At 56.1% G+C, this 11,295-nt stretch overlaps 2 protein-coding genes across 7 annotated transcripts in view; one reads left to right on the forward strand and one right to left on the reverse strand.

Moving 5' to 3' along the window:
- The window catches only part of ARHGEF18 (Rho/Rac guanine nucleotide exchange factor 18), a 42,295-nt gene extending 38,105 nt beyond the window's left edge, over positions 1–4,190 (forward strand). For all 6 annotated transcript variants that reach the window (XM_048927223.1, XM_048927224.1, XM_048927225.1 and 3 more), the window contains exon 31: positions 43–4,190. In XM_048927223.1, coding sequence (XP_048783180.1) covers positions 43–203 — 161 coding nt within the window. In that variant the 3' untranslated portion in view covers positions 204–4,190. The remainder of the gene's footprint in view (positions 1–42) is intronic.
- Positions 4,191–8,702: 4,512 nt separating this feature from the next.
- Positions 8,703–10,927, reverse strand: LOC125684969 (ectoderm-neural cortex protein 1-like). The gene is given in 2 exon segments (XM_048927605.1): positions 8,703–8,959; positions 8,961–10,927. Coding segments are annotated over 2 exon segments (1,770 nt in total). The 5' UTR covers positions 10,590–10,927; the 3' UTR covers positions 8,703–8,818.
- Between the last annotated feature and the right edge of the window lie 368 nt (positions 10,928–11,295).

Genomic DNA, 11,295 nt, shown 5'->3' on the forward strand with positions numbered 1-11,295 from the left:
CAGTGCCAGCAATCTGTCTTCCTTTTCTCTCTTCCCCTGCAGAAATACACGGCTCTGCAGATGGTCAGCCAGAAGCACTTTCTTCTGCCTCCCCAAACCTGTTCAAACCCAGTACTGCTCACGCTCAGACCCTGGTGACCTCACAGCCAACTCTTTTAAACATGCAAGATGATACCAGCAAAGAAGATGTAATTTTTTTCTAACTGTTTCCATTTAAAGATGACTCTTCTCACGTACTGTTTCAAGAACTCAGGCTCCGGTGTTCAATGTGACAGAGACTCGACATGGGTGTCTTTTTATTCCTGCCTCATTAATACTTGCAAGGACCAGCCCAGCATTGTAGTTTTGCTTTGCTGGCTTCTTTGCCAGCAGCTCAAAATGAGGGCACAATGGTAATGATTTGCTTTTAAATTCTCAGACCATGGAAACGTGTTGATGCGTGGCATGGGTATGTAAGTTCAGAGCATGGTAAGATGCTGCCATTTACTGCAATTCGCTCTCTTCGGTGTATTTACACTCTTTGTGAGCACCATCTTGTAAATTGTTGTAGTTGATGTTGAATCTTTCAGATCTGTATGTAAAGATTTTAATTGTAAGCCTCCAGATGGCTGAGATTTTTTAAAATCCATATTCCCAGGTGCAAGGTTGCTCTCGTGGGTTAAGCCAACTCTCTGTTAAGTAGCTGAGTAGCAAAGCAGTCTCTGTGGAGCCACACGTGATGAACGTTGTGATACCAACTCACAGGGGCCAGGCTGGCATCTGTTTCTTTACTTGCCCCGGTGGAGTTGCACACTCAGTGGTGGGAAAGGCAAGGTAAGCTTCTGAACAGCCTTCAAGGTTCAAGAGCTCCACCTGCTTGTGGATGAGGAGAGCTGGACGTGTGAGAGCACAGCAGAAGGAAGAGTTGGACTAAATGCAAATGTTGGGCCGTCAGCCTGTGCCAGGACATCAGGCAGCTCTCCGTGTCAGTGGGGGCAGTACAGATTCCACAGCAGAACTATGAATTGGTTCAGAAGGAACTGCAGAGATGTTCCTTGCTGGAAGGTGTGTAAGAAGTGTTTGAACGCAGTAACTGTTTTGTTTCATCCCAAGTCTTCTGCATCTTTTGTTTGTCTGCTGAATTCCTTGGACTTTACTCCAAATACCATAAGATAACAAAGCTGCTGTTACTGCAGAGATTTCTCTGCAGCAGTTTAAGAAATGAAGGGAATATAAACTGTTTGGGTTTCAAAAAAGAACAAGTGCTATTAGCTGAACCTCTTGGTTTGGCTGCTTACAGCTGAACCAGCTTTTGATACCTCTTGTGAAATGGGTCAGTTCTTAATCTTGGAATGGTAGCGTTAACAGAGCCCTGCTCAAAAGGCATTATTTCTTTGTAGGAGTTTGCACAGTTGTTTGTGTTCTGTCACTTTACTCTGCATCTCAGTTCTTCGTTACTTCATTACCTGAGGACACGCACTGCAGTGTGTCCACGTGTATTGCACACAGGGGAAATGGTTTAGAGGGGTTTAGTGCAGGATTACAGAAACTGCTCTCAGAGCCTAAAAGCACAGGTTAACATCTTCCTGGTGTCACCAGACTGCTGATACCCCACTGCCCCAACTAATTGTTCCTGCTAACGAGGGCATGCCTTGCCTTGGTTCTGAAGTGGTGCTTGGTGAGAGCTGAGCCTTGCAGAGCTTCACACGTTGCTCATGTTGGATTTGCAGAAAACTGCATGGCAACGTAATCATCCTTCCATTGCTGTAATGCTGTTTGATGGTTAGAACGTGCTTCTATGCTGTTTTTGCATTCCTGAAACCTGGGTTGAAACAGTGGGAATATCTTCAAGTCAGTGTAACCTGCCACTGATTCAGCAGCTCTGCAGGAGAGATTCTTCAGCTGGAGGATGCAGAGGCTGCCATCATCTCTGGTACCTGAGTAATTTCTTCTGTAAACACACAGCAGAGCAGCAGGGATGTGCAGCGTGTTCCCTCGGTGCTGTGGTTTGGGCCACTCCTCAAGAAAACCCCCATTGCCCCACATTAGCAGTTTGTTTGAAGCCTTAACCTAAAGCTGAGTTGGATCGGTGGGCAAAACCACCTCAGCTGAGGAGGGAGGCCTCTGCTTAGCAATTTGAAAACAGTTTTTAGAAACGTGTATTTGGTGTAATTTGGTGCCTGCCCTCATGTGTGGCAGAGAGCCCTGTGCATCAGAGATCCATTTGGAAACTTTCTCCTTCCTCCATGCGGTGAATTAAGTCAGGTTTGGACAGTGCAATCTGGAGAACAGAATCTGCAGTGAGATCGCATTTATTTCAATGTCATGACTGAAATAAAACTATCTGAACGTTGTCAGCAGTGCTGCACCGAGTTACAGCTCTTAGCAAACGAGCACCTGACCCTGACAGGCTGGCTGTTGGTCCGGCACCCTGGGTGCTCCTTGGGATGTTGGCCTTCAGTCTGTAACAAACCTGAAGCCATCTGTGGTCCCTGGCTGCAGTTTGTTCTGTGAAAGCCACATTCACCACAAGCAGAGATTCATCACCTCAGAATCAGCCCTGTGCCATATGAGGGGTTCATGTGATTTCCTGTGCAGCACCCAGCGTGGAGGAGGCGTCAGTGTCACTGCTGTGCCCAGAGCGTGCTGCCATGGTGGTAAATGCTGAGGGCAGGGGGTGAAGTATTTCCTCTGAGTGAAGAATGAGGCTTCACTTCTGTCAAGCTGCATCGTGGAGCTGCTGTTACATCCCTGCAGCTGAATGCACCGCCCTGGGATCCCCCTCAAATCTCACTTGCAGAAAAAGGGTTTTTCTGAGCAGGAAATAATGCAGAACACTGGGTGCCCTGCTGCTGGCTGTGAGTAACCTCGTTTCCACTGACTTTGGGTCACTTCAGGTAAGAGTTTCCTTTGGCGTGACGTCAGAGGAGCAGGCAGCTCAGAGCTCTGTGCCTCCTGGTCGAGGTGCCCAGCAGGAGCTGTGTGCTGTCGCAGCCCTCGCGTTGTCCTGGCTGAGCGCAGTGGTGGTGCAGGGCAGGACTTCAACCCTGGTGCAGAGGATGCTTCCTCCTTCCCTCCTCTTCGGACAGCTGTCACTTTGTGCTTCAGACCAAGGGCCCCTCCGTACCCACTGGTACTAAGAAATCTATATTGGAAATGCCGTCAAGTCTTTACCTGCAGTGGCCGTCGGCTGTCCTGCTAATGGAGGGCACTGATGGCTTCCCAGGGTGAGGCAGAAGCAGCCCCATTTCTAGAGAACGATGTTCCTGCAGAGCTGGGAGCCGTCCTGTCTGTGAGCAGTGCTCAGAGGAGCCGAATGCACGGCGCTGAGCCCCTGCTGTGCTCATTGGCAGGCACTCAGGCTGGGGGAGCTGTGAGGCACACCGCTGCCTTTGCTTCTGCTTCCAATCCTGCAGAAGCCCTGCAGTGCTGTCGCTGTGCTGCGTCCCCACGCTGGGGAGCAGGAGCAGTTTTGTTGCCTTGCCCAGCAGTGCTCACATTTACACAGGGAAGGATAACGCAGATGCCGGGTTCCACGCCTGCTGTTCCAGCCTGAACTCACTGCATCGTCTGGTGGTGCTGTGATGCTCTGTGCTCTGATTTGGAGAGGGCCCCCCTTCCTTCCGAGGCCGGACCAACACCTTGCAGTGGGGCTGGGATTCACCATCAGCTCGTGGTGCTGCTCTGCAGCTCTGCGTTGTGCCACGTTTATGAATCAGCTTCTTGATATTTTTGTACTGAGAGAGATTGGAGCGCTTGAGGAAAGCTCTGCAGGCCCCATTTCTGTTTGTAGGTGGGAGGAGATGTGGGGGGGGACAGGGGGTCCTGGGGGCACTGCTGTGTGCTTTGCTGGGAGCTGCCAGTTCCCCCAATGCTCTTCAGTTTTGCTCTGGTCCCTGGGCCCACCTTGCACAGAAAGCATTGAATAAACCATCACAGTTCGTGGTTGATCGGCCGTTTGGTTGGGGTGTAAACTTTGTAAATACTTCATTCGGTGTTGAGCCAGCAGCAGCCAAGTATTTTAGTCTTATTTGTGAAGATGATGGATAAATGTTAATGTTGTGCTGAATTGTGCACTCCTGGTTAATTGAACACTTCATCCTAGCGCACCAAATGATGATTTTTACAATGACTGCAATGTTTCTCCACTGAAGGATTTCAAAGCTGCAATAGGACTGAAACCAACTTCTAGCAATAAAAAAAAACAAAAAGTAAACAAGCGAGCTGCCTCTGTATGTGAGCATGGGGGGAGAGGTGTGTTTACAATTCTGTGATTCTGTAATTAACCGGTGTTTTGTGCTTGAACCAAAGATTAAATCTCATTCCTTTTCTATCCTGGACAGAAATCGCTGTAGGAGCACTGATGGGGCACAGAGGAGAGGTGGAGATGGATATGAATAACTGCAGCCTTCCTCAGTGAGGTGAGAGCCGTGGGGAGAAATCAGCTGATCTCAGAATGCTGCACTCAGCATGCAGGCAGCGTCAGCTCCGCCAAGTTGCTTATATTAGCACGGAGCTGCTTTGCAGGGCGCCGGCCAGAGACGTGCCTGGCTCTGTCCCAGCCGGTATCGCTTCCATTTGGAAGGAGTGTAACGAAAATAGAAACTTTCTCCGTGCTGCCTGTGCCAGTTTGGCAGCTCGCTGTGCCATCCTGCAGGCAGCAGGCTGTGCATCCCGGCAGCTGTGAGCTCGTGGCAGACCTGCAGGCTCACCTGGACCGCGAGGTCAGAGCAGACATAAAGCAGGGAGACAAAGGGAGAACGAGGAGAGCTGCTCTCCAAGGAAAAGGTGTCATTTTGGATCGTTAAAATCCAATGCTGTGGCCACTACTGAGGAAAAGCCTCGGCCGTGCCTGGATGTCGGTGCAGGGGATGCTTCTGAGCTGCCTTGTGCAGGGATAAGGCTTTGTGTGCACCAGAGCATCCTTGGAGGGATTGGGTTCCTCGTGTGCAGCACTCAGCAGAGGAATCTGCACTTCGTGGTCTCTGTGCTGCAGATCTCTGTTCTATGGCAAATACTGTAGCTCAGCAGGGCAGGTGTGGATCTTGGGCAGAGCTCGCATCTGTTGGAAGCTCAGTGCTGTGTGTGTCAGTGCTGCTCTGCTCCTGCAGCAGGTCGGCGTTCCTTTGGTGCTCTCACCCTGACGCTGCTGCTGCTCAGCTCTGATGCCCGGTTTTCACAGTGAAGGTGTGACTTCGGGATGCAGCACCGTGCAGAGCTCAGCCCGGAATGCCGGCAGCTCCGCCCTGCTTTGTCTCGTTCAGATCTGCAGCTAATTAACCCGAAACCCAAACCGCATTCTTTCTGTTTAGATGAATCACTCTGGGGCCATAGGCAATGACCAGCTTGATGCTGAACCTCCTCTTTCATGTGGCTGAGACGCTGCAGATGGTTCCCATACGTGCATCTGAGATCCATTGCAGCCCAGATGCTGGAGGACAAGCACCCACAAAGGAGATTGGCTCCGTGCTGTGCTCTGACAGCAGCAGTGTGCTGTTTTCTGTCTTTCCTCAGCCAAGTGACTCGAATCCAGTCTGATTCCTCACCCCAGCAATGGGGCCCAGGGCTGGCAGCAGAGGGACATGAGCCCATCCTTGTCTGATGCTTACGTTGCTTTGCTTTGCTGCTTCTTGGCCCGTGGGATTGGGCAGAGGATCAAAGCCAAAGCCCTCTTAGAGCTGGCAGTGTTGGAGTGTGAGATGCATGCGTGCTCCCTGGCTGTGGTGCAGCATTGCATGCACGGGAGCCTCGAGCACAGCAGGGATTGCTTTGTTACAGGCGTGTGAGTGCACAGGACTGTGAAAAAATCCCACTGGCGGGTGCAGCATTGGTGTCCTTTTCCCATATCAGAGCAGCGGTGAGTTTGCGTTCACTGCATGGAATGCATGAAGTCATCCCAGAGCACAAACAGCACGGCGGCGTGAGGGCTGAAGTCACCTCAGCTGGCAGCACTGACGTGCAGCTCCTTTGTGGAGCTCGGACAGCTGAGTGCTGGTGCCCCTCCATTCAAACATCCAGAATGTCCAAATTCTCTGAGAGCCACACTGTGGTGCGCTCGGTTTGTAGGGCTCTGGCTGTGGTTTGTGCCAGGATGCCCATTTGTTACCTCTTCCAGACATGGCTGTAGGTGGAGGTCTGACTCCTGCAGCTGGAGAGGTGCAGCTACAAAGCAGGAGAGGCCCAGGTTTGAGCCAGGTTTAGATTCTAAATGGGTTACATCAATTCAGCACGATTTTTGTCCTGGTAACAAACTAACCTCTAAACTCACTTCGCTTGCAGCCCCATCAGCCTACATTTTCTCACCCTGGCACTGAAGCAGTGATCGGATTAATGCATGGAAATGTCAGACTGGGAAAACAGGTCTGTGCTGTGCAGAGCTGCACCAGGGGAAGGAGTCTGGTTTTCCCCAGAAACTGGGAACTGCTTCCTACCGGGGAGGTGGGGGGAGCGGGGCTGTGTGCCAGCTGGTGGAGGCAGGGATGGAGGCAGGGATGGAGGCAATGAGGCTCTTGCGATCTTCGTGGCAGCTGCCGCAGAGCAGCCCAGGTGTGCTGCAGGAGCTGCTGCTCCCTGAGAAGCGCTTTGCTGGCAGCGCAGTCTGAGACGAGAAAACGATTCGCAGACGCTCGCAAAGCCCCCAGCAGAAGGGCTGCTCCGAGCGGCCCCAGCGCTGCGGAGTGCGGCTCTGCTGGATCCCAGCGCCGGGACGGGGAGGGAGAGACCTGCGGCTCCGAGCAGCTCCGTCCCCGCTGCAAAAACCGGATGTGGTTGGGAGCCGCCGTTTATGGCTCGGCAGAATAAATAAAGCAGCTGCAGCTCAAAGGGCCGGCAGCGAAAGCTCAGCTCCGCTGTGTTGCTGGGCAAAATCGGACTTTGTCCGACCCTCAGGAGTAGCTGCAGCTGTAATAAAGGTGAGGCAGCTCCCGGCCCGCTGACAGGAAGGAGCTGCTTCCTGCTCCCAGCTCTGCTCTCTGCCTCTCCCCCATCCCGCGCCGCGATGCCGGCAGCTGCCGTGCGCTGCGCCCGGCCGGCCTCGCAGGGCGCTGTGCGGGCTGCTGCACAAAAAACTCCCTTTGGGATTTGCGCAGAGCGGAGGGGAAGCACAGCAGCGGAAAAGGGGGAAAAGTGCCGACCTGGGGCTGCAAAGGGCAGAGGCGGCAGAGAGCAGGATGGAAATGAAGTCATTTTATCTTCAGCCACCGCAAACGGGGCGGCTCTCTTCCTTCCAGTCCTGCCAGTTCTTGCCTATACGAGCAGCTGGGAACGGTCGTGACATTGATTTATTCAACTCCGGAATTGAATAATTGCTCACACCCAAACCGTGCTTCTGTGGTGAGACATCTGGTTGCGCCCTCGGTGCCATTTCCTCCGCCTCGTCCCTCCCCCCCTCCCCGCAGCAGTGCCTTCCTGCTGCGCAGCCTGGGAAGCAGCGGCTCTTTTCTGGCAGCGTGGAAACAGCTCTGCTGTAGCACCAGGCAAGGGCAGAGAACAGCTTCAACTTCGGCACTGGGAACAGGTTTGTGTGTCCTGCAACGCAGGAAGGCAGCGTGAGCTCAGAGCTTCCCCGTGTCACAAAGACGCAGGGAGAGCGGATCCGTGCCCAGGGGCCGGGCTGCAACAGGGGACGATGCTCACAACTTCCGCCAACCCAAAAATGTGGGCTGGGAGGAATTAGGGCTTCAGCACACAGAACAGCACGGGACAGAGCGGGATTCATTCAGGTTTATTGAGGCAGCTCCAGGCTGAGTAATAAACACACACAACTGCTGTATAAAAAATGCGCAGAAGCAGCCCGTGGGCAAAGTGCTGTCACGTGCTACGACATTACAGGCAACTGCATCTGGTGCTGACTGCGTTCCAAGTCGCAGGCAGCAGAGCAGCCCGGAGCTGCCAGTTGCTCAAGAGCTTCCTTTGTCTTTCCCAGTAAAGACCACTTAAAAGAGTGAAAGAAAGAAGTAGAAAAGAATCGCCTGGGTTCTGGGCTGAGAACGTGAGGAGGGAACCCGGTCCCCTCTCACCACCCCCAGCCCTGGAGCGCTCCTCAGCTCTTGCAATCGGCAGAGAATTCTGTGCCTGTGGAACGATGCTCGCTCCCCTCTGCAGCCCGGAATCTTCTGTAGGTGTTACAGAATATTTAATTACACCGCTTGGTGCGAGCAGCAGATCTCTTCTAAGGGGAAAAAGCAAACAAAGACACTGCAGGGATCTGTGATTCACCGGCATCTTTTCTCCCTGCAGCGTCTAGAAGAGTTTAATTCTGGTCACAAGTTTTTAAGAAGTTAATTGCTGCGTAGCAGGAAAGAAATGGCACAGAGGGGACGCCAGAGAATAATTAGAAGTGGATAAACCCTGTGTTTATATGTAGACAGGGCTTGTCTTACAAAGGCAATTACCGACCGTTCTGGGACTGAAACCCCAGCTATAATCTTATTCTGGCACCGGCCCTCAGCCCTCACGTCCCACAGGACATTTGGGTGCCACCAGCAGATTAACTGTGGCACCAGGACGAGGAAGCAGTGCTAAAAGCAGCCGCCGTCTCCCTGTGGGTTCCCCCAGCACTGGGCTCAGACAGCTTTCTGCACCAGGACACCCAATCCTGCCCACAGCGAGCATTCCCCAAAATCTTTGCATAGGCCGAGACTCAGTGGAAGGACGAGGATGCCAGGTTCAGCGTCGCGTTATTTATACTCGCCTTCCCGCAGCATTTGAGCTCCAGCCTCGAAGCTCGTGGCCAGAGCCGATGCTTCTGGGAGAGCTGCAGGAGCGCAGCGCAGCCCTTCGGGGCTCAGCCTCACGCAGCACAGCTCCAGAGCAGCTCCGGGCCGACACAAGCCATTCTTCAGGCAGACAGGTACTTCCAGGTGCTGACGAAGGCGGTGGGGATGAGGGAGTAAGGCACCGTGGTGACGCTGCTCCAGGTGTCGGATGAGGGATCGTAGCAGTCCAAGGTTTTGCAGCGCTGCGCCCCGCAGTACCCCCCCCACCACGTACAGCCTGTTGCCCGACGTGACGGCGCGGCAGCTGATGCGCTTTGCTGTCACGTCCCCAAACTTGGACCACTGGAAGGTGTCGCTGTGGAAGCGGTAAGCAGAGCTGGCGGAGAACTCCGTGTCCCCCCCGATGACGATGACGTGGCTGCCCACCACCGCCGCCGCCGTGTATCGCCAGGGCTGCGGGCAGCTGCAGGGCACCGTCCAGCGGTTCTGGCAGGGATCGAAGCACTGCACCTTGGGCAGCTTCTCCTGGTTGGTGCTGGTGCCGCCGAAAACAAACAGCTTCTTCTTGGCCCCCACCACGGCGGCGTTGCTGACGCCTTCCCGGAGAGGGGCCACCAAGGACCACTTGTCCAGCTGGGGGTCGTAATGCTCCACTTGCTTGAGAGACACGGAGGGAGAGGCCGGGAAGGCCCCGCTCACTGCCGTGTGCCCTCCCACCACGTACAGGCAGTGGTCCAGTTCCGCGGAGCCGTGGCCGAACCGCGCCACCAACATGGGAGCAGCCTTGGCCCACTCGTCGTGCAGCGTGTCGTACACCCAGACGTCCCTGGAAGCGCCGTGCTCGGAGCCCTTCCCACCCGTGATGTACACTTTGCAGCCGATGGCGCAGGCGCTGCACTCCTTGCGAGGGCTCGGGATGTCAGCGCGGGGAATGATCTCACGGGTTTTGTGGTCCAGCACGTAGATCTTATCACACACGAAGGTCTGGCCGCCGAGCAGCAGCAGGGCCTGGCTGACCTTGCGGGGCCGGGCGCAGCACCCCGTCACCACGCCGTCGTTCTGCAGGATCTTCATTTTGCACCGCACGGCGTCGGCCACGATCTCCTCCCCCAGCTTGTGGCTGATCACCAGCTTCTCGCAGGCCACCTGTTTGCGCAGGTAGGACTCGGGCAGAAGGGCCAGGCGCACAGAGCGCAGCAGCTCGGGCAGAACCTCGTGCCGCCGGGGCAGATCGTACCGGATCCAGCCCATAACAGCTTCGTACACCAGGGTCTCATCCTCCACCTCCAGCTCTTCGCTCTCCACCAGCTCCAGCAGTTTCTCTTTGGGCAGCCGGAGGAAATCTTCGGTCTTGCAGAGGGAGGTGAAGTTGGCCAACGCCATCCTCCAGGACAGCTCCAGCAGCCGCTCGCAGCAGTGTGCATCGGACAGCAGCAGCATGTTCAGGCAGTTCCCGGGGTAGAGGTTCTTCTCCAGGAAGTCGGCCGAAGCGTCCCGAATATCCTGGAACTGCAGCATGTCCCCGGCCTCCAGCAGGGACTCGGCGTTCTCCTCGTTGATCAGCACCCGGGCCGAGTAGGCGTAGTCCAGCAGCAGCTCCAGCACCTCGGGGTGCAGGGAATCGTGGAAGTTGACTTCTGCGTCCCTGCTCTCCTTCAGGCCGCCGCTGAACATGGCGTCGAAGTAGCGGCTGCAGGCGGCCAGCACGGCGCGGTGGCAGTGGAAGGCGCGGTTCCCCGCCCGCAGCACCACGTCGGTGAAGAGGTGCCTCTTGCGGAGCAGGTTCAGGTGGGTGAGGAGGCTGTCGGCGTGGCCCGGCTTGTGGAAGAGGTGGATGTTCATGGAGCCCGAACTCGAGCGGGATTTCCGGTTCTCGTGGCTGCTGACGGACATCGCGGCGAGCTGCTCTGCGTGGGAACGCCGGAGGGTCAGCGGGGAACGCTCGGACGCTACCGAGGGACCCGCGGGGCCGCGGCGGAGGGCCGTGAGGGAGCCGGCGGGGTGAGCGCGGAGCCCGACGGTAAGGGCACGGACCCAGCCGCTACCGAGCGGTCCGGGAAGGAGCACGGCGCAAGACGCGGAGGTGACGGGTGCTCCCCGCGCTCCTCCCGCCCCGCAGCCCCACGCCTTACCGAGGCTCAGCTCCGAGACGGGACCGGACCGGACGGGACGCGCTCCCCGCTCCGCTCTGCCGCCGCACTCCGCCGCCGCGTGGCCGCCCCGGAGCTGGCCCCGCCCCCCGGCCGGCCAGCCAATCGGCGGCCGCGGCGCTCTCGGGCCGTTCTTTGTGAATGGGAGCCCAAGGCCGCCCGTGCGCATGCGCCGCTCATTAACCCCTTCCCTGCCGGCGGCGGCGGCCCCCACGTGCGCTGCGATCCGGCCGGCAGCGCTCCCCACCCGCAGCCGAGCGCTCCTCCTGGGCACGGCACCCCTCCCTTCCACAGAAGGGAGCCGGAGCCCGTAGGGGAGCGGCACGCCAGATCTGACGCTCGTAAAGCCCGGTCTCGGCTTTGTTCGTTGAGTCACCGTGCCATAAAGGGGCCGTAAAGCGGGAGCCGCGGTTCTGAGCTGCTATCAGCAGCTCGCTGCAAAGCCCACG

The sequence above is a fragment of the Lagopus muta genome, chromosome 26 (assembly GCF_023343835.1).
Source record: "Lagopus muta isolate bLagMut1 chromosome 26, bLagMut1 primary, whole genome shotgun sequence".
NCBI classification, from domain to species: domain Eukaryota; kingdom Metazoa; phylum Chordata; class Aves; order Galliformes; family Phasianidae; genus Lagopus; species Lagopus muta.